This window comes from Cyprinus carpio, chromosome A5, assembly GCF_018340385.1.
Source record: "Cyprinus carpio isolate SPL01 chromosome A5, ASM1834038v1, whole genome shotgun sequence".
Lineage (NCBI taxonomy): Eukaryota > Metazoa > Chordata > Actinopteri > Cypriniformes > Cyprinidae > Cyprinus > Cyprinus carpio.
Window position 1 is genome coordinate 1,023,437 of NC_056576.1, and position 24,135 is coordinate 1,047,571.

At 37.1% G+C, this 24,135-nt stretch overlaps 2 protein-coding genes across 2 annotated transcripts in view; both read right to left on the minus strand.

Annotated features, from left to right (window-relative positions):
• The window catches only part of LOC109057224 (protein unc-13 homolog B-like), a 34,305-nt gene extending 24,329 nt beyond the window's left edge, over nt 1-9,976 (minus strand). Inside the window, 10 exon segments of the mRNA XM_042757222.1 lie at nt 117-286; nt 1,513-1,654; nt 1,825-2,055; nt 2,519-2,738; nt 3,534-3,608; nt 6,795-6,800; nt 6,965-7,040; nt 7,145-7,188; nt 8,294-8,316; nt 8,990-9,976. Coding sequence (XP_042613156.1) covers nt 117-286; nt 1,513-1,654; nt 1,825-2,055; nt 2,519-2,738; nt 3,534-3,608; nt 6,795-6,800; nt 6,965-7,040; nt 7,145-7,188; nt 8,294-8,316; nt 8,990-9,941 — 1,939 coding nt within the window. The 5' untranslated portion in view covers nt 9,942-9,976.
• A 77-nt stretch (nt 9,977-10,053) lies between these two features.
• LOC122145118 lies at nt 10,054-21,748 on the minus strand. The gene is made up of 2 exons (XM_042757223.1): nt 21,596-21,748; nt 10,054-11,445 (listed from the first exon to the last, which is right to left on the minus strand). The coding sequence occupies exon 2, from the start codon at nt 11,377-11,379 to the stop codon at nt 10,054-10,056; it is 1,326 nt and encodes a 441-aa protein (XP_042613157.1). The 5' UTR covers nt 11,380-11,445; nt 21,596-21,748.
• Between the last annotated feature and the right edge of the window lie 2,387 nt (nt 21,749-24,135).

Sequence of the window (24,135 nt, forward strand, 5' to 3'; positions counted from 1 at the left end):
GAGGGGGCCCACAGCAAATTAGACTTCAAATCTGTCTGTCTGTCTTTTAAAAAGATCATTTAAAGAGAAATCAAATAACACCCCACAATGAAACATACATAGACCAAGGAACTTACCAAGGTTGTACCAGACATCCATTTCTCCGCTGAGGGTTCGGACCTCGATAATGCTTTGACCCAAAAAGTCATCAGATTCCCTCTTCAGACGCTGCTTCACACGAGACTTTATATCGTCATCTTCATCCCATACACGCAGTTTAATGCGGTCAGATGAATTGTGGCACTCACTAGCGAATGAAAGGGTAAAGTTGTGAACAAATCAGAGCTGCTTCAAAAAAGAGAGCTTTTATTTATTTTATCGCAGTCAACAACTATTCAATATTAACACAAGTTGCTATATTTGTTGACAACTGTAAATGTAGTTATGTTAATGAACTAAACTGTATAACTGGGAAGAATTGTTTATTCTATTATTAAAAACTAATTTATTCAATAAACTAAGGATTTTCTAATTTTTATAATAAAATATAAATAAATAAAATAAAGGGATAGTTCACCTAAAAATGAAAATTCTGTCATCATTTACTCATCTCAATTGTTCCAAACCTGTATGAATTTCTTTCTTAGTATAGTATTTTATTCATACTATTGAATTTAATGGCTATCAGCAACTGTTTGCTTACAAATATTCTTCGAAAAAATCCTCTTTTGTGTGGTTAGATTTGGAACAATGCAATGCAATGCAGTACTTTCTTCCTGCATAACGTTTTGTTAAAAGTAGTGTATATTCTTTAAAATTCTTCTTCAAAATCTGCATCATAATTTTTGTAAATTGTATGCTGTTGTCTTAGCTCTGCGAAAAAGCTTCCCATGTAAGAATTTCATTGTACAATGTACACTGTACCCTGTACATATGACAATAAAAAATGTTTGACTTGACTTTGACTTACTAGTCTCTAGAACAGACAAACTTGAGATTTCTTTAAAATCTTAATACCCCAAAAAATCTATTCCTAGTTTCACTTTCTCTTAGCCTGCAATGTGATTAACATGGAGAGCAAACAGACACTTTTTGCTGAAGGTCTCCTGCTTGGGAGATTTTTTTTTTTCTCCTGAGCAAAATCTCAGTAATTTCATGTGACTCCTTTGGAGTTTTAGGAAAGATCTTAATAATCAAAGAAACTGTGATTAGATCCGCCAAGATATCAAAGCCTGCAAACAAATGTCATAGATCCCAATATCTACCAAATTATCTGAGCTATGCTATCCACATTTTACAGCTCTATACTCTTGTTTCTATTTTAACTTCTCCTAAGAAATCTTTGGAGAAATATCTGAGACAAGGGCGATGAAATATAACAACACCTAAGTAATGATTTCCTCTGGGAGGCATCATTAAAAACTTTCAGATTTTGTCTGATTACATAGAAAAGAAATGAGAAAAAGAACACGGCAGATAAATGACAGCATTCCAAAAGAACAAAGAGAACTGAAAATATTGTATAAGACTCACAAGTTGAACGTCTCCTCCCACACAGGGTTAAGGTTACCGTAGATAGTTTTGGTTCTCTTCTTAGTCTTGCCAACCTGAACGGTCACATACGGATCACTGGAACCAGTTCTGTCTTTAGCCTGCAGGCCCTGAGCACTCACCACTGGAAAACACACATGAACACACATGAGAAAAAAGAATGGAAAAATGCATATCAATGCTGGCACAGTGCATGTTATTAAAAGCCCTATTAGAAATCTGCATTTATGAAAACTACTACTTGAATATTTCGATCACTGAAAGATATCAGAGCAAAAAAGCCCCTGCTTCCGCACCTGGTGATGGAGATTTTGGCAGACCATTTAGATGTTCCATCAAGAACAGTCTGCTTGATGGCCTTCATCTGCTGAGCATGGTTCAGTTTAGTCACACTGAACACAAGCCTTATCATCTCAAAGATTTCAGGCCTGTTCCTCTCTCGGATCTTCATGCGGTCCTTCATGGCCGATATGATATGCTGGGTTCTGTCCTCTGCTCCTGTTTTGGAGCTCTTCTCAGCAGCTCCTAGCGATTGTAGAGATGTGTTTAATAATATAATTTAATTGCAAAATAAAAAATGCAATAAACAAAAAAAAACATGTTAAACACTGTATACTGAACTAGTGAAAAGGTTTCTATTTTACATTTGTACCTTTTTGCATTACAAAGTATATTTCAAAGTATAATGTTGAATTTAAAAATGAGCATTTTTTGTATATTTTTTTATTAAATTGCATATTGAGAATTAGTGTTCTAGTGCATAGGCTTATAATATTTCTTACATATTTTTGCATGCTTTCTCCTCACTGAGTTGGCTACGTTCATTAAAAGGCATTTGTCAATGGCACAGAGGTAGCATTTATAAAGGATAATGCCAAAAAATACTGAACTAAATAAACAGATAACTGCAGTACGCAACACTAAAGTAACAATACATAAAGGATTGTTTTTGTTGTTGCTTGTTTTCTGTATTTGGTTAGTGACTCACGCTGTAAACAGTCTGCGTTGAGAAGCTCCTGGCATTTTTCGTGGCATTTGACCCCACACTCTGAACAGCGCATGCCCTGCCGCGCAATGCCCCACAACAAACCCTCACACTCATAGCAGTAGGTGGGTGTAGTGGCCGTCCACACTTCAAAGTTATGGGGTGTTGTGCAAGAAATAGGGTAAATCAGAGCCTGGAGTGTCTTCTTGTACACGTGTTTCTTCTACAGGGAGAAAAAGAAACTGAAAATAGTTTCTGCCAGAAATGGGCCAAAGACGTAACTCTGAAGAAGGAAGACATTTTAAAACGATGCCCAGATCACATGTAGAATGTGTTGAAATGAAAAATCACAAAGTTATTAAGAATGGTTCAAACAGAACACAGAAAAAGAATTGAGAAGTTAAAATGGTAAGAGTACAAGATACTCTTTATAAATTCTGGACCTGGTTCATGATGTAGGTGTAGTTATGGGAGTGGGCAGACAGGTGTCAAAGTGATGACCAAATGAGAACTACATCACATCTTTATCTACATAAAGTGGAGGTGGCGTACATCTTTTTTCTTTTTCGAAAAAACATTCATCAATCCAGAGGATTTGAAGCATACCTTTACTCAAGGCTGTAACAACCATAGACATTGAGGGGGACAAGTCCCCCCCCAAAAATTAAAAAGTGGCCAAACTGCCCCCCCACACCACCCCAATATTTGAAATTCTTGCATTGATCTGCTGCACTCCATTACGAAGCACTGTTGTTAGGATGAAAAAAAAAACGTTAAAAGTTATATCTTCAGCCTGCTCTGCCTCTGCAGTCTAACAGCGCTTGTCAATGTCACAATAACTGAGATGACCAATCAAATCAAAGTAGGTGGGTTTTACCATTCACAGAAGCAGAGCGTGATTTTCAGTGCAAATTTTCCAGTTTCACTCAAATGTTTCATAATACAGAAGAAAAGCTAGACTTTTACAACTTGATAAAGTGAGAAGCAGATAGATGTTTGTATATTTTGCATGTCTTACCAGTTCTTCATCCTTTAGCGAAGAGCGTGCAGCTAATGCATGCGAGATCCCTGCTTTCCTGGACTGCACAAGAGACTGAGAGAGGAACGAAGGTTGAATATGAACATGTGCTTAATTATACAATTAGTAATAGTAGCACTCATTATACTACAATGATTTTGCGCTCGCCCAGTGGGAGCACAAATTGTCTGTAATGTTTCTTAAAACACGTGGTAAATGTTATTCCATGCCTGTGTCTACTACAGTACATTACCATTAATATGCTAAACACTATTCTGCCATTAATAGTGGCACCATGTCTACTTATATAGCTTTTAGCATTTCATAGATAACTTTGTAAGTTACTAATACCATAACCAAGAATAGTACGAACATCACACACACAAAACCAGCCTAAAAAAGACCGTTGATACAACATGCTGAAAAAACTCTCAATGATTGTTACATAGCTAAAGGCAGACCAATACTCCAAAGATTGATTTTCCATGAGAAGAGAGAAAAAGAGCACAATTTAGCCTCTCACAGCTAATGACAGTGATCCAAAACATGCAAATGGGTGGTTTTATCTTTTCTTTGTGCCACCAACTGCTCAGCAAGTCAATTTTGAGTGGTAAAGGGAGAGTGAGGGGAAACTGGCAGGTCTTCGCAGAGTTTCTACAAAATAAATAAGGATCAATACTACAATGCTAGAAGAAAACAAAATAAATAAAAAAAAAAAAAAATAAATTAAATAAATTAAATTTTGCAAAGTTTAGTTGTTGTTTTTTTCCATTTATATTTTACTCGGAGGGTACATCTAAATTATTATTACCAATACGTATTACAATTTACACAAAAAATAAAGAAAAATAAAACATAAATGTTTATATTTTTATCTTGTATACAATTCTAAAAAAGTAAAATTATGGGTAACACATTACAATGATATTGTAAATCTTAACATTAAGCAACACATTGGTGGTTTAACCAATGAACAATACTTTTACAGAATATATTAATATTGGATAATGGATTATTGAATAATGTTGCTTTTTGTGACTTCTTGTTAACTTTTAATTATAAAAAGTTCTAATTTGTGTATACACTGACATTCAATTAGGAGAAGGAAATCATTTAAGGTAACATTCAATTGTAGCTGCAGGATTCATTTCACAGAAATATTTGCCTACCGAATTCAGTGACTGACTATTCATAATCAAGTATTCTAGAGTTGTGCGATAACCTTTGTTTATATTCAGCATATCACACTATATAAACAACTTTCACACACAAAGAAAAAAGCGTTCGTTGCCATGAAAACTGTTGTGCAAGTCACAAGCTTTAGATAAAGCCTGTTTTTTTTTTGCATTTATTCTTTTTTGTCCTCTCCACAGCATTTCAAATGTATCTGTGTGGGTTTCAGTTTTATTGTGTAGCAACAAAGACTGATAGATGAAAGTTCCCCATTTCTGACTCATGGGCATGTCAGTGAACTGGAGGAGAAGACAAGCACTTTGAATAGAGCTCCGTTTCTCAATTGTATGCACACTTGTCTGGTTTTAATGCACCAGTCACATAAGATGTCCCTCTTTAAGGGTAAAGAGAAGATACTAAATTACAAGACTGATTGAAAATTACATTGACGTGAACATCAAAATCCATTATAAACAAAAACAGACCACTTGCAATATCAAACCCTTCTGAGACAGGATGTCACGCAGTCATTCATTGGTGATGTTGCATTACTGCTCACTGCAATCACACCATAACTGAGCAGCAAATTCAAACATGATAGTCTCACACACTGAAAATGAAACTGAGCTCAAATCATTTTTGACATATAATCTACATCTATCTATGTTATATTTTTTGTGAAAAAGCACTTTCGCCTTCAATGTGGACAGACAAATTGCTTGTCACTGGAATCTTCCTAAATCATGTTTTTTTAGGACACCCTGTTTTCGCTCAAATAACATTTTAGACCTAAAAAATGAAAACATATGCCTACAAAATGTGTAGGATAAAGGGTTTTTAATCTGCTTTGAGTAAAAGCTGAAATATACACACACACACACATACATACACACATACATACATACATACAATATCTATACATACACACATACACACACACACACACACACACACACACACACACACACACTTTCGAAATCTAAACATAAATGCAACACTTTTGTTTTTGCCCCCATTTTTCATGAGCTGACCTCAAAGATCTAAGACTTTTTCCATGTACACAAAAGGCCTATTTCTCTCAAATATTGTTCACAAATCCGTCTAAATCTGTGTTAGTGAGCACTTTTCTTTTGCCGAGATAATCCATCCACCTCACAGGTGTGGCATATCAAGATGCTGATTAGACAGCATGATTATTGCACAGGTGTGCCTTAGGCTGGCCACAATAAAAGGCCACTCTTAAATGTGCAGTTTTATCACACAGCACAATGCCACAGATGTCGCAAGTTTTGAGGGAGCGTGCAATTGGCATGCTGACTGCAGGAATGTCCACCATTCATTTCTCTACTACAAGCTGTCTCCAAAGGTGTTTCAAAGAATTTGGCAGTACATCCAACTGACCTCACAACCGGAGACCACGTGTAACCACACCAGCCCAGGACCTCCACATAGAGCATCTTCACCTCCAAGATCGTCAGAGACCAGCCACCCGGACAGCTGCTGCAACAATCGGTTTGCATAACCAAAGAATTTCTGCACAAACGGTAAGAAACCATCTTAGGGAAGCTCACCTGCATGCTCGTCGTCCTCATCGAGGTTTTGACCTGACTGCAGTTTGTCGTCGTAACCGACTTGAGTGGGCAAATGCTCACATTCGATGGCGTCTGATTCCACAGGCATTCCACAGGCCACAATCAACAACCTGATAAACTCTATGCGAACTGGTTTTCAGACCCAGCGGACCCCACAATACAGTAAAACTGCACATTTTATTGTGGCCAGCCTAAGGCACACCTGTGCAATAATCATGCTGTCTAATCAGCATCTTGATATGCCACACCTGTGAAGTGGATGGATTATCTCGGCAAAGGAGAAGTGCTCACTAACACAGATTTAGACAGATTTGTGAACAATATATGAGAGAAACAGACCTTTTGTGTACATAGAAAAAGTCTTAGATCTTTGAGTTCAGCTCATGAAAAATGGGGGCAAAAACAAAAGTGTTGTGTTTATAATTTTGTTCAGTGTATATACACACAGTATATACCTTGAATTGTGAAGGATTCACTAATAGAAAGGTTTACTTACCATGGCCTTGTAATGAAGGAAAGCATTTAAGAAAAAAATTATGACAAAAGAAGAACAGATCAGATTTCTGCTAAGCTTTAAGTTAGATTTGATAAGAATGTGACAGAATGTTACGTTTCAATATGGGTGGAGGTGTGGAAAAAATACATAAATAAATAAAAATCACTCACCACATCACTAACCAAGGGGATAGGCTTCTTCTTCCTAAGGTCAGGCATGCTGTCAATGCCAAATATTCCTCCTCCCCTGAAGATAATAATATAGATATTCCAGTAAAGGAAAACAAACGTTTGATAAAGAACAGCTAAACAACAACACGGTTCAAACTTAAAATGAGCAAGAGATCATACCCAGGTTTGGCCCATGGATGTTTGTTATGGTCTCCATTGATATTCTGTTGAGAGATTGATCATATTGTCATGCATTAAAACAAATATAAAATGTTAAAGCTTTACATATACAACAAAAACAGCACTTAATAAAAATGTGGGAAATAGGGAGAAAGAGGAATAGATAAAGCCCTGCCGTTTGGTTGATTGAATTTCACCACTATATTCATGAATAGACAAGCAGAATGTTCCAGTCATGAGAACAATTCTAGTCAAGACAAGATTAGACATGCAAGGGCTCAGGAACCAAGTTCTCAAAACTCTAAAATATACACTTCCTGTCAGAAAATCACAATTTAATTTACTTTCAAGATGAACAATATTATCCTAAATCTAACAAGACAAAAGGATTTATTTTAAGGGAATACAGAAAAATAAAGACTTCTCTTTCAAAGAAGCACTTTTATATATATTTAGATATATATATAAATTAGAACAATAAAAAAGTTAGAAAATAACTTAATTTTGATAATTTTATATTTATAATATTTTTATTTAATATATAATTAGGACAAATTATTGAAAGGGCATTTATGCCATCTCTGTGCTTTCAAAAAAAGTGCAAACACACCATTTTATCTCTTAACTCATCATTTCGCAACAGGCTATGCACAAAATGAAAAATTTCTTACTCAAAAGGAGATGAATTGTTTCACAATTGCAAAAACAAAACAAAACAAAAAAATCCTCATGCGAAATCATTTGTAATGCCAAACCCCTCAAAACAAAAAGGTTGAGAGAAAAATCATTGCTATAAAACTCTGACTCAGCAACTCCGGCAACAGGCCTTAAAATGAATCTGCCATCACAGTTTCTATTTTATACAGTATAACTGGGAGGGATACTTTAATGAGCCACAATCAATAACACAGTCTGAAAATGTGTGTAATGTTTACAATGCAGCATAGTCTACAAGCCATGAGAACAAGGCATGATTTAAAAAATGAAAAACCATAGACACAAGTTACCCAACACAATGCAGAAAATCCAAATCAAGGGAGCCTGTTAGCACCATGCACATTACAGACCTTCAAACACCATTATTTATTTCTAGCATTACAAACATAAAACATCAAAAGCACTTTGTAAATAATGTGAAAAATATATAACCTGATCTTCATCCTGGCTTCCATCTGAAAATAACAACAAAAAGCACAGCACATCAAGCTATCACACCATTTTTAAGCAGAACCAGACAGCACTCTTTAACTAGACGTAACATTATAAAGCAATTAAACTTGTCAAAGAACATTTACATCTGCAAAACAAAAAGGGAGTTTAATAACCTTGTGTATATGGACCGAGAATATGAACTACATAACTGTGGGCATTTCTCAATTGATCTAGACAGTTCATGAAAGTTTCACTGAGTTGTATTACTCATTTATAATGGCTCCTAAATTTTCCCTGCACTATACTTTCACGTCGGATTTGTTTTTGTTTCAATTCGATGAGTGTAATTAGTTTGTTTGAGCCTGGGGAACAAGACTAGTTTAACACCCAGCAGGGCGCTAGCTAATCAATCTGCAGGAAAGGACCAAATACCCGCTGGCTAAGAGAGTCAGTCGTTTCTGATGAGATCTGATAATTTAGAGAAAGACCAAGAACATGTAGTGTTTTAATGTTATTTGTGAGACATGGTGGATGTCCATAACAATGGAACACATCGGAATGATTTACTTTCAATTTCTGACATAAAACATTCACTAACACTGCAAATTTGAAATTTCAGACAAGAACTTCTAATGCATGACAATGAAGTAGAACAATGAATAGGAAAGTTTAGAGCCTCAAAACTCAATATACCTGGGTTCAAATCATCTTCAGAAAATGTTGACATGGTCACTATACTGAGTTGTCTTCTGGACTCTCTCTTCTCCCTTAGAATCTGCTGGAAACTCCTGAGGCACTTCAGACGACGTGCTTCCCGCTGAGTAAGCACTGCTTCACTACCTCCTTCTGTAGAGGACTCAGTAGGAGACTGCGTTCCCCCTGCTAGTGTTCTCCGCTCCTCTTCAACTGCTAGTTCCTCGGGGGAAAAAGAGTCTGGGATAATGTCTGTAGAGAAACACTGTGGTAAATGGGCATTGGTTGGATGTCCAGGTGTAGCATCTGATGCGTTACTTGTGGATGAATCCAACCCTGGAGATTTTGGATGTTCTGAATCTTCAATATTATGCTGGTGAGGAGGTGAGTCAGGATTTGCTTTGGTGGAGATGCATTGAGGTATCTCTACGAAACCTTTCTCAGTACTGATGGCTTGAGGCCGCTCAGAATAGTTTTTTTCTATTTGTGTAGTCTCCATGTGAGGCATCTCTAATTTTGGTGTCTCAGTATTTACAAGATTTACCATTCCTTGTTCTTCCTCACAAGGGGAAATTGTTGTATGGACTTCAACCCTTTCACCAGGCAAAGTATCACTAGTTCCATCCATCTTCTTCAAGGCTCCCCGCAAGGCAGTTTTGAAGTCAAGAACTGCTCTACCAAACTGTTTTACGTTAAACGCCACATTACTGTCATCAGCAGAGTCTGGCTTCCAATCAGGGACATTTTGATTACAGAGTGATGTACCTTCACATAGAAGGTTCCTGGATGGCTCTATAACCACACTTTCTATTAAATGACTTTTAAATGGAACTACGCAATTTTCACAAGACAATGACATCTGATAAATGTCATTCTGATAAACAGAGCTCTGAGGACATTTAACATCTGCATTGCAATTATGGCAGCCCAAACCAGGTTCTTCAGGGAGCATTTCTGCATCATACAGCTTCCAATCTTCTCTATTGCTTGTACTAACTGCAGAGTTTGTAGTGTTTACCAGCTACTACGGATATTTTGATCTGAGGTGCCCATCATACAAGTAATTACAACTCTTGATGGGTCCCAGCTGCTCTCTGCCTCTTCAAAACTGGCTTGTCTGGAGCAAGAATCATCTTCACTCCAACCCATCTCTCCACTCCTGCTGTGTTTTTTAAAGCCACTGGGTTCCAGGACTTACTTTCACTTCCTGCTTTGCCATGTCTAGAGGTAGGTCTTTCTGGATCAGATTCAGACTTGGAACTCTGGCCCGAAGATAGGGAACTGGTGCTTGGACAGTCCTGTCCATCCTGGCGCTCAAGATAACCAAAGCTAAGCTTCCTTCTGCCTGCACCTTGAGATCCATCAGACCTTTGATTAGATGCTTCTTGTGTAAAAGGATTTTGTTCATTGTGGTTTGAAGTCTCAACACTAGTGAAAGCAGACTGCCTTGGTGCCTCTTTGTGCTTCCCATCAACAACTTGATATTCTGAGAGTATATCACCACAGCTACTTGAGGATTCAACAGCATAAGGCTTGTAGCAGCCTTTACTAACAGTGTTATTTGATTTGTGTGTGTGGTGGGAGTGACTCTCAGTGCCACCCATTGCTCCTGGCCAAGTCTCTACACCAGATTTGCTTCCAGACCGCATGCATTCAATCTCCATTAAGACGGCATCCACACAGCTAGAGACCTCCTCGACAGAACCACAAACAGATGACAGGTACTCCCTCAAGTCTGAAATCTCCTCTTGAATTTTGTTGATCCCTCGCAATTCCTTCAGTATGTGCTCAACGATATCACTCGATTCTTCCTCTTGACAGTCCTGACTATTCCCCTCCATGACTTCATCCAGCATCGTCATATTCAGCCTGCACAGCAGAGTATCTGTCTGTCTTTTAGGCTCACCATCAAGTCCTCTTTCAGATGAAAACCCAGTCCCATTTAGACCTTGGGTCATTTGGTTTTGAACTACTGTCGAATTACTGTTATGCTGCAAAGTGCAAGGAATCCTGATGCCTCCTTCTCGATTTAGTTCCACTTCCCCAACGCAAGGTGCCCCAGAAACTGCTCCCAGCCCATGTCCATTTGGCACCTCAGGTGAGCAGCAGACCTCTGCTGAAGCTAATCCTCTCCTGTAGTAATTCTGCAATTTTTCAACATCCTCTTCCCCCTCTTCATCCTCTTCTTCAATTCCAGAGTAGTAAAGACCAGAAGGCTGGACAGTATGATCTGCAGATCCCTGCAAGAAACGATGAATTTTCCCACGCAACACCAGAGCAACTTTGGGATTTGGCTGCCTTCTCTTTGGCACTGCAGTTTTCTTTTTGGGTCGGGGATACTGAGGGATGCCCGTACCATCCTGACCATTGCAGCGGTTGCGGGAGAACATTGCTTTTTTCTCCCTTCTTCCGTGCTGTAGAGCTGAATCACATTACTCAGGCTTGAAATACTCCATCTGATGATATAAGTGACAGATTATCAGTAGACTTAAGCAGAGCTAAACATGCGAGTATGGGGGGAAAGTACATTTTAAAGAGGTCATATGATGTTGCTAAAAAGAACATTATTTTGTGTATTTGTTGTAATGAAATGTGTTCATGCAGTTTAAGGTTCAAAAAACACATTATATTCCACATACTGTATATTATTGTTTCTCCTCTATGCCCCGCCTTTTTGAAACGTGTCGATTTTTACAAAGCTCATTGTTCTGAAAAGCGAGATGTGCTCTGATTGGCCAGCTGTCCAGTGCATTGTGATTGGCCGAATACCTCAAGCATGTTATGGAAATGTTATGCCCCTCATCATACTGTGATGCCATCTCCCGGCATGACCAGACAAAACCAATAAAACCCATTACAAATGAAGCATTTGTTGCATCCAGTGGGGACATAATTACTGATTCTAATGACTTTTTACATGTTGTATCGCGCAGCGTAAACATAAAACCATATCTGCATTTGTGATTGGAGAAATGACAAACAACAAGCGCTACTCTACACTGCTCAAAACTCGGTTTTGAATCATTAGTGGTAAATTCTTTAAATATAAAAAACGTACTTAAAATCTGAGTGCCAGAATAGCCAGTAGATCAGGAAACAGTCCTCCATAAAATGCGTTGCATACATCTGAATATTTGGGACAAACTGTTCTGGAACAGTGTTGTAAATACAACTTAACCACTGATTTCTAGTCATGTCCTCTTTAAGGCCAAACAAAGTAGTTTTGCTTTTGCAACAAAACACAGCGTCATACACTGTGGGCTGAGTAAACGGAGGGCGGCTTGAGAACGGCGCAGCCGGCGAATTCAACGAATTCGAGCTTGCAGCAACCACATGTGACTCCACATGTGACTGGACTCTGCTTTGTCCACGGTGAAAGCAGATCCAGCGATCCACAGTGCGAAGTTGATGTATTTCCTCAGCCACCAGCACGGATCAGCTCTAGGCATGACGAAGCGGATATTGTCCTCTTTTGGAAGGCCAAACAAAGCAGTTTCCCTTTCACAGTTAAACACACAGCGTCTCCACAACATGGCGGCGCTGCAACAACAATACTACAGCGAGAATAAAAGTTACACCTTCTTTCTTTGTGTGAACATTTGTGCGGCATTATGCAAATCTTCCCACATCGTGGGAGACGTGGGGGCGTGTTAGAACGAGCTGTTTTAGAGGGGTGTGGTTGACTTAACTTTTATAAAGAATATCTCTTTGGATTTGAGACTTTAGTCTTTGCAACTTTACAGATCTTCTTTATACACCAAGAGCTTGTAACACTCCAAAGAGAAAGGAAAAATTTAAATCGCATCATATGACCCCTTTAATCTCACTAGTGCAAATTTACCAATTGACTTATTATGCATTTGGTACTATACCATCAGTTTAATTTAGTTAATTTCCTCCCTTATCAAAGTTTTGTCATGTTGTTTTGCCACAACACAAAGCAATCATCAACACAGAGAATTTATCATATGCATCTCTATTCTGACCATCCCAAAGCAGTTTGATCAATGGTAGCACACACTAAAAGTGACCAATTATTATTTTTCACATTACCCAGTGCAAAACATCACTGACAGTGGTAAAATGTATTCGAATTATGCGGAAATGTGACACTAATCGAGCTCTTTTGGGCTGACTTCCCCTCCGAAACACACATGAAAATGATCCCTTTGTTCTTCATATCTTGAAAAAAAAAATCTACCACACAAACGTTCACCAAAATAATGTGCATCTTCTGAAGCAAATCAGTGAAGCAAATAAATATCTAAACAAATAAATAAAAGTGAAAGGAAATAAAGTAACATAATAGCAGCATTCTAGCAATAATATACAAAGACTTAATATGCAACAGTACTTTTGGCTTTGCTTATCTGCTGGAGAGAAAACATAAAACAGATAAGAAGCACAATAGATAAACTAAACACCTTTTAAGAACATTCATTAAAATCCATGGCAACACAGTGCAACAGTAAAGTAATACAGCACTAACAGACGTTACTAGTACATACAGACAGGGTGCAGTTACTGTCATTATAGATATCTAATCTATTTATTAAAAATTTCTCAAGATCAAATAATAATTCAGAATTATTCTATAATTCTTATTGTTACAGCTGGAGCGTGGGTAAGGCTGGACGAGGCTTTGCGTTCCTCTGGCCACAGATTTGATATTATCAGGGACTTGGGGCAAAAATGCTATCAAACTGGACCTGCACAATTAAACTAAATCCATTACGGCTGTTGCGAATAAAGTGAAAATTACGGAATTAAATTTAGATCTGCATCATGCAATTTAGACGTCGCATCACATTTCTTGTTTTTACAGTGTTTGCTCATTTTAACCAATAACACACGTTTCTGTTGAACTTATTGGATCATACGCCCTTTAAGGCAAGTCATGTCACTCGGTGGCCATTTTTAAAACGCCTCTCGGACATGCAAGTGCAGCTTCTATCTCTTTGAATGGGGAAACATCAAATTCTCCAAAACTGTTCGCCAAATTTAAGATTAAATTTTATATTTGAAAACACCAATTAAATCTGACAACAACCATCTCATAAATGTAGTTTCTTTTGGCTCAAATAGTGTTTTAAAAGGCTTATTTTTCAGGCTAGACCAGTCAGTATGCATGTGCAGTCCTAAAACCAAGTCATTGACTGTTTCTATAGCAACCAGGACTTCTAACTTCTAACGGCAGCTGCAGTGACGCGCTGACTTTACAGATTAGCGATTGGCTCTTTTGCTCAGAAGGGAGAGCTTTGTTCGATAGAGTGGCCATATTGAGCATTGCATTTTTCCCCAATTCAAAACTATTTGAGTGACACATCTTGGGTATTCTATAGTCTTTGATTGGATGCAATGGCCAATCAGAAGTGTTCGATGAGTCATTGCTTAAATGCTGGAGTTTATTTCAGTGCGTGGGCTCGCTGACTGAATTCTGCTCACTCCCGAATTCTCTCATCATAAACAACAAAATGTAGATGTACGTGCAAAGTAAATAAGAGATTCATTCATCATACAGTGCCTAGACAGTTACAGTGTTTATAACAGGGGAGTTTTTTTATAAAACTTAAACGAGACTGAACTCAATTCAAATATAACATTATAATATAACCTAAACTAAAATATCTTTGCTCACTTTCTTTTTATAATTCATTTGTTTGAATAAGCCGTGGAAATTAAATGGTTACAATTAACAGGCCTAACTTACAATGTTTTTATTAAATTGTGATCACGTTGAATACAAATTCAGTCATATTAAAAATATTTTATGACATGACAACCATTATCAGGTACTTGCCTAAAAAGACATACAGTATACGTTTTGCGTTGTTAACAGATTACACTAACATTAGGTTACTTAGGCTACAGCCTTATCCTGGAGTTAAGTCAACCTTTGCCTATGGAGAAAAAGAAAGTTTTCAAAAGCATCCCCCACTCTGTTTTCTTCACAAATCTCACACTGCATATAGATGTGTGTGATACTGAATGCATACATCTATAAAAAGAATGTTTGGTTACCACACTGTTGCATTAAAATGACAAATAACTATTCACTTTGTACATCATGGTGCATCATAATATTTGCTATGTCAGTCTCATTCTTTATGTATCCTAAAATATGAAATACAGCAAGATACAATTTTGTCATGCACTCAGGGAAGAAATACAAAATCTGTTAAATACAGACTCGAACATTTGTTTCATTTTGGGATTTCAGTATATAAAAATAACAGGAATTTTAGAAGAGCTGAAGAGGCTCATCAACTCCTTGTGGAGAGTCAATTAAGCAGAGAAAATGTCACATGTTAGTGCAAAATCATGTGACACTGGAACAGTAACTATGGAAACCATGTGCTATACCTGCAGTCAGCTTCTCAGTTTATAGATAGATATCTCTTTATAAAGATGGCAATAACCTGCATAAAACTCTCCTATTCTGTTTTTTTTCCCTCTATATGTTTCTCTATATGTAAACACCTTTCCAACACTGTTATGTGCTTCCAAGCATCAGCTTAATAACACGAGTAACACAGGAATTCGGGAATTGTAAAATGACTCATGGATGTAAGCTGGTATAACTCAAGAGAGATTCATTTATTCTGCTTATATTCTGACACCCCTGTTCTGTTAGTCTGCATGCTGCATATTATTTTGACAAGACACCAACTGCATAATTTCGCAGTCTCTCACAAATAAGTCCACAGTCCAGTATGTCTCTCTGAGGTGGTGTTAGACTGGCCAGTGAGGCTGAGAGTGTGTGAGAGGTGTTAAGAGTGTGAGTTGAGGCAGAAGGGTTGTATCACTCATGTGTGATGCATACCTTAGTCCTTCTGTCTCGATCGTACACTCACACTTGTCTAACTAGCAACAACAGGATATGAGTTTTCAATAGACAAACATTTTTAATGACATATTGTTTACACAGTCTTCCACTTTAGTCTGCTTGCATGCCTCTCAGTCTCGCCTTTTCCTCTCGCTCTCTCTCTGTCATTCACTGTAGGTAAGGTTATTCAGGGGTGAGTGATCCACATAAGCACAGTGAGAAGCACACTAATGGGGCTTTTTGAGGTCACTGAAGCACCAGGGCTAAGATAAGTCCATTCTGAACGTATGTGCTTTACCCAAATCTTCAATGCATGCATTTTCTGTCTAGCTAAAAGTGTGAAAGACAACGGCACAGAACAAACAGAAGCGTAGGGGATACCGGGAGGAGAAAGCAAAGGGTAAACAAGCTACTACTTACAACACTAACATTTAAGTGTGGAGCACATTTACCTCAGTGAGGCACTGACAAGCTAGAAAAGAAAATGAGGTATACAAGAAGAAAAAGGTGCTAGCCAAAGTGAGGCATCTGTGACACTGAGTGCTTGAGGAACGTTTCACTGGGGGCAGCTAGAATCATTTCAGTATCATTTCACCCAGCCCTACAGTTGTCCGGAAGATGGAACACGTTACTATTCTTAAACCTCTATTACAGACATTACGAGGGCAAAAAAATTTATTCCAGTGTTTGAATTCCAATATTTGTTCCCCTTTTCTATGGAGACAGATTAGTCTCAAATATAATTCACGCAAAAAACACGATTCACACATCCGTAAACAATTTCACATGCATGAAACCTAATTCACGTACACACAAAAAAAATTCACGTGCGTGAAAAAAAAAATATATTCACAAAAAAGCAATTCACATGCGCAAAATAAAATTTATATATTCATAAAATACATTTCACAAATGCAAAACACAATTCGTAGATATACAACTGTGCAACAAAAACCTTTGAATGTTTAAAATGTACGAGTGTCTGAATGTACAAATCGTCATTTACTACGAATCCACTCGGGTTTGTGTGTGTGTGTTTTTGAGACTTTCCTGGCAGAGCTCTCTTCCCACGTGGGTCTGTCGTACTCTTTAGCCAATCAGATGCGAGCTTACCATTCAACCAATCATATCATAAGCCACCGAGAGTGCATTCAGAAGCTCGCAGGCAATCGGGGAGACGTCAAGAGAGAAGCCCATAGAAGCCCTGGCGTTACATTTTTAAATACTATACAAAATAATTAATCAGAAACTACTTACTCCTGCTCACTCACGCCAAAGAACTCCCCGCTCAAGCTCGCCGTCTCTGCCAGATTAACGATGGCAGTTTGCACGCACAGCTACTAAAAGATTTACATCTGTCAGACAGGTTGCTGACATCATCAAGCTTAGTTTGAGTCTGCGCGTCAGAAACGGAAGTTCTAAAAATAGATCGCTAAAAAATGGGCTTCACTTGTCTCAAATGAGTTCCAATTGGGTCGCTGTGTCCATTTCTTTTACTGTCTATGGGATTACTGATCTAAAGGCTTAATTTCAGTTCTAATTAATCCATATTGTGCAAAAGGTGCGCAGAATCGTGCTCCTTGAATGCACTCTCAGTGGCTTATGATATGATTGGTTGAATGGTAAGCTCGCATCAGATTGGCTAAAGAGTACAACAGAGACCCACGTGGGAAGAGAGCTCTGCCAGGAAAGTCTCAAAAACACACACACACAAATCCGAGTGGATTCGTAGTAAATGACGATTTGTACATTCAGACACTCGTACATTTTAAACATTCAAAGGTTTTTGTGCACAGTTGTATATCTACTAATTGTGTTTTGCTTTTGTGAAATGTATTTTATGAATATATAATTTTATTTTGCGCATGTGAATTGCTTTTTGTGAATATATTTTTTTTTTCACGCACGTGAATTTTTTTTTGTGTGTGTACGTGAATTAGGTTTCATGCATGTGAAATTGTCTACGCATGTGTGAATCGTGTTTTTGCGTGAATTATATTTGAAACTAATCTGCTTCCATACTTTTCTGGCATAAAACAGATCTTGTTACCGAAATCAAAAACAAATTATTAAAAATAACAATGTATCTCCTACTAGGCAACAAACATTTTGCAATTTTCAGTACATACCAAAAACCCAAAAAGTACATGGTGCACCATGAATAAATAAATACAAATCATGATGGTCTCATCAACACATTTTAACCATTTTATTGCCCAACTGAAGAAAATGTTTGTTACGGAAATAGCAATAGACTGTTAAAGATCGGTTTAAAAAACAGCTTCTTCGTGACTGCAAGATTAATTGGAAATTTAATTGCCACTGACTCTTTCAGAGTTCACAGCTTTGCACACCACTTCTCATATTTTTCATGTACAGTACTGTATTACAAGCAGATTAATTGTTTGTACTTATAGAGCACAATGTGATGAAAGCCAGGCTTTTAATTAATATTCCCTTTCACTGAGAGTTAGATTCTGTCCAAACACGTGTCTTTGCTGTCACTACCAGACACTGTGACCTTGCTACATATAAAAGACATGCTCTCTATAGCACACACATAGAAGATTCAAATCTGTGTCAGATTTTTTTAATGTTCCCTTCAAACTAATGGAAGAACTTCGGACAGACACTACAATTGTGAAAATATTACACGGTAATTCAAATATAAAATAATAACTATGCTGCAACCAAAGGCACTATAATATGACAATCAACTACTGAACATTGCTGTCTCAATCTATTTCACTTTCTCTCACACTAAAACATCACCCATTCTCTTTCTTCAAAATCACTTCATCCAGACAGTCAAGTGGAATGACCAGACATTCAAACAAAGCAAAAGTAATGGCATACAATCTAAACAATGTTCTTAGCAGATCTGAATTTTCACTGCAATCAGCTATATATTATCAGATAATTTTATCATATTACTGTCTTAATGTTCCTTCAGGCATAAAATGATCAAAGAGAAAATAACTTTTTAAAAAAAACATGTTGTTTATATTATAAGAATAATAAGAATACAGAAAACAAATATTTACTTGTTTTTTTGTTTTTGTTTGTTTGTTATGAACAAGATACTAAAGAGTGGACAGGAAGTGATTGAGAAGGGAAGTTGATCTTAGGAAATAAATATTGAGACCTTATGTCAGCATTAGATGGCACACCCAAGTGTTGTTCAAAGTCTGTTTACAGACTGTCTGACACTTAATGCACAAAAATGGCGCACAAAACTGAAAGCTCTGATCTGATCAGATTGCTTTATGAAATTTCAAGAAGGAAAAAAAAATGTTTGTGATAGGCTGCATAACATGTCAAATAGTTTCATGATCATATCATCAAAAGACAACTTTAAGTCGGCAACACCAAAGCTCCAAAAATATCAAAACTTTATTTAAAAAAAACTGTCGCACAGCGTGTGTTACACGCTATGTGACAGTTGTTTTTTTTTTATACATTTTTGATATTTTTGGAGCTTTGGTGTTGCTGACTTTACATTTAATTTTTTTACACTTGTTTCTTAGTCGAGCATCCAGTTCAATGTGTGTGCTTTTGCCTGCTCTTTATCAAAAGACAACTTCAAATGAGATGTAGAGTGAGGAATGCTAGTAGTCTGGAATTATGGGGAGAATTTGTGTTCATGTGTGTGTATTTAAAAGTGACAGTTAAATATTATCTCTCCTTTCCGGCAAACTCAATCTCTGTGATGTTAAGCAGCAATGATGTTAACAATGTTTACAAGGTCTTATTCTGGCTGCCTGCCACACAAGTCATGCTGAACTCACTTACAAATGCAGCCACAGGCACCATTATCCATTTCTTGTGTATTCGGCCTTCCAATGTCATGCCTTAGTGTATTCACAAAAGCTCATTCAAGAATAATAAGCCAGAAATGCATACAAGGTCGAGATTGAAGAGCTCGTTGATCAATACATAAAACATGACCTTTGAATTTAACATGGCTACTTTTTTTGCATGTAAACTAAGTAAATATTAAAGGGGTCATATGATGCTATTTCTATTTTTCCTGTAGCTATTTGTGCATGTATAAGATCTGCAGAGTTACAAAGCTCAAAGCCTCCCACAAAAGGATTTATTCTATCTAAAAGATAAGGCTGATGCAGACCAGGCTAAAATGCCCCGTTGAAACACACCCCCACATGTCTATATCACGATGTGGAAATATTTGCATAATGCCACCCAAAAGCTCATGCAAAGAAAGAAGGCGTGGTTTCAGAAACCGCAGTGGTGTTGATGCAGCCATGTCAGGGAGACGCTGCGTGTTTCTGTGCGAAAGCAAAAGCACTTTATTTGGCCTTCTGAAAGTAGATGCAATGAGGAATCATTGGTTAAGATTTATTTACAACAGAACAGCACAACCCAGATGTTCAAATTTATCCAACACAATCTATCTACGAAAATTCTATTAACAAAACAAAATAGCCCAAAAGTCTTCCTTTCCAAACTACATTAATAAAAAATAAATAATACAATACCGACGTTGAAATGAATGAAAATTAGACTGTTTTACTCACCCTCAAGTCATCCTAGGTGTACAGTATATGACTTCTTTCAGATGAATCCAATCGGAGTTATATTAAAAATTGTCCTGGCTATTCCAATCATTGCAGTCAGCGAGTTGAACAGTCCACAAGTCGTCAAATAAAGCATGTGCCTTCATAATAAAATGTGCCTCACACGGCTCTGGGGGGTTAATAAAGGCCTACTGTAATGAATGCATGCATTTTTGTAAGAAAAATAACCATATTTAAGATGTAATAAACACTTTTCTCTCACTTCCGGTATCTGTCATACGACTATGTTCCCCTTTCGAGATTGAACTGATGGTAAAACTAAGGACATTATTTATTGTCTTTACATTTATGTTGAAAGCTGAATCTCGTGATTATGGAAAGGGGCGTTACATTTCCGACGTGTGTTTGCGGCCAATCACAATACACTAGGTCAGCTGGCCAATCAGAGCACAGTGTGCTTGTCGGAAAGAGGGGATTTGTAGAAAATGCGTTTGAAAGAGGCGGGGCATAGAGGAACTACAAATATGTACAGTATTTGAAAAATAATGTGTTTTTTGAACATTAAAGCACGTCAACATGTTCTGTTACACCAAAAACACAAAATAATGATCTTTAAAATAGCATCATATGACCCCTTTAAACCTGCCACACACACACAAAATGAAATGCAAGCATAATGCCGGAACGGCAACCTGTTGACTTCACTGCACAGTCACTGCAACTAAATAACAAGACAAAAATGAAAGTGAGACAGCCAGCCAGCTCCAATATCTATATTACTTGTTATGCACTAAGTTATAGTAAGTCCCCCTAAGCAACACAGTTACACTCAAACTTATTATATCAATGGATACATGACACCTTAGATAAGAGAGGAAAGTATTCAGATAATTCGATTATTCCGTAAACATATGTTTATATTGCAAAAAACTATATACAGTAAATAGAGTACTTGTAGAAATGACTATATCCATCTCAATATATCAAGGAAAGAGACCAATTTAATTTTTAAACTATAAAATATGCATAAAATTCAAAATATATATACACACAATTAAATTATTTGTTTATTGTTTTAATAATATAATAAACAATAAATGTTTTTAAATAGTGCCAGAAATTGAAGCAAAACCTTTTCTAAAATAATGTTGTAAAAGCTTGCAGTAACATATATTCTCTAAATTCTTAAATAAAATGCAACTGAGAAATATTTAATATTTTAAAGAAAAACACCCAACTTACCACACTGAAGATGCACAGATCAGTTAAACCACATATGCACGTGAACAACATTGTGTAAATTTCTGATTTCCGATAGAGCGAAATTAAAAAGAGAGCTCCACATTGCGATTCCAATGTAAAAAGTCCATAAAAAGGGACTGATCAAGTAAAAAAAAAAAAATGTCAAAAATACAGTGAAAATGACAGATTGAGCCTAAACCCACATTATCCAAAGCTCCAGGCAGCTTCCACAGTAATCCAATAAATTCACTTAAAAAAAAAAAATGTCAGTTGCTTGTGTTCTCTATTATACTCTAAGTTAAATAAGTCTTTATAGTCCTGGCAAGCGCCTCAATACCATCTTCTCATTTCAATTACTGACAAACTATAATTCATTCAAATCTACAAGTAATTCTTTTTCTTGCTCCTTCACACACATTTGTATCAGTGTTCCACTCCTCTATGATTCTCCAGTCTCTTCCTCCTACACTCCTCTGGCTTGTTGCTAAGAACACATCCACCCTCAGCTGTGTGTGAGTGTTCACACACTTTCACCCATTCTCCTCCTCCTCCTCCCTCTCTCTCTCTCTTCCTCACACTTCTGCCTTATTCACTCTTCACATCTCCATCCATCTGTTTCTCTCTCTTTTCCTCCCCCTTGCGGAGGCTTGCACACACTCCATATCTCTCCTACAACTCTTCTTCCTCTCACTATGACATCATCTTGTCGCTGTGTCCAAAGTGCTAGTTCAGTTGCATCATGTGTGCAGCAAGTTTTTTGTTTAATTTTTGCCAGAACAATTTCTTCAAGGATTGGTTCATCCATGAACAAAAGTGTTATTATTTATCTACCTTCATGTGGGTCCAAACCAGAATAATAATACCAATCCTTCTATACAATAAAATTAAAATCAGTTTGTAATAATGCTTTTTACCACCCCCTTTTCTCTCAAAGTTTCATTAAATAGAAAAAAAAAAATCCATAGAATAAAGAAAGCCATATAGGTTTGGAACAACTTGAGGTTGAGAGAATGATGAGAATTGAATTTTTAAAGTGAACTAATGGAAACATGAGTAAATATCTCTTAGCAGTTAAAAAAACATACAACAACAACACAGAATTTGGCATTACAAATAGATCTGCTGACAATTCTTGAGGGGTCTCATTAAAAATCTGCCAGTTTTGCTTAATCAAGTCTGCATGCTGCAATGAAGTAAACGGTAAAAGTGAGAACTTAGCGTTGCATGGAAAGTTTCAGATATTTTTCTCTCTAAATATTTTACTTGAATATTTTGTGCACATTTAGCAATTATGAAAAATATGAATTGTTAAAGGGATACTGTGCGAGACAACACAGAGGAGACAAATTGTTGAATAAAGGCGTTTTTTTTTTTTTTGAGTACAAAAAGTATTTTCGTCGCTTCATTGTGGTTAAACCACTAATGGCAGATGGACTATTCTGAAAATGTCTCTCATATTTTTCTGGACCTTGACACTGTAATTTATTCGGCAGTCTATGGGACAGTCACAAGCCTCCCGGTTTTCATCCAAAATATCTTAAATTGTTTTCCGAAGACGAACAAAGCTTTTACGGGTTTGGAACAACATATAGGTAAGTGATTAATGACAAAATTTTCATTTTGGGGTGGAGTATCCCTTTAAATTATTTTGATGCCATTTTGGAAGATTACTGAGGCCCCCTAGTGGACCTTGGTCCCCTAAATGAGAACTACTATATTTTTAGTTCATTATCACAAAACAGCATGTAATCAGGACCCCAACATGAGGCAGAGGGATCTTTTATCACCCTGAATGTGTTTCTTTAACTGATAATGGCTGATTGTATGTACATTATCCCTTACATTCAATTTGTACAATTTATATTAGATTATAATTTATAAAAATAAAGATTCAAATCTTTACACAACTGATTAACCACAGATTAAAAAAAAAAACTATCTATCTATAAATGTAAATATATATATTTATATCTCACACACACACACACACAAAAAAAAAAAATTCTTACAATGTTCTATACTGCCTGATCGATGCTCCATCAACCGAATACACAAGCTACTGGATGGCATACCATTCAACGCTTCACATCCGCACTCCCTCTAGGCATTTTCTCTTTGATCTTCTGATTAGGGAGAAAACATTGGAGAAGTAAAGACTGTCACAGTGTTATCACAGGTTCTGTGGACACTGTAGGGAAATCAGCAGGAAAAGGAAGCTGAGGTGCAATTGGGAGGGGTGAATTTCTTTGGTGACTTTCAGCCAATGTCATCCTACAGGCCTTTGATTCCTACCTGTTAGTATTCTGTGCATACTCACTACTCAGTGAGTCAGAGTCAGAAACTCTTCCTTATCCAATTCATTCGCTCCATTCTCTCTCTCTCTCCCTTCCGCTCAGCCTCCATCTCCCCCTCCCAATCGCTCTGATTTACTTTGACACATCTTCTCCCTTCCATCTCTCTCTAGGGTTTTCCAGCTCTGAGGATGACTATTGTAATGGGCATAGTGATTTGAAGTCTGAAGGATATTAATGTCCGTTCGG

Coding starts and splice junctions, on each gene's coding strand:
- LOC122145118 (XM_042757223.1), bottom strand. CDS start 11,379: ATGTTCTCCCGCAACCGCTGCAATGGTCAGGATGGTACGGGCATCCCT.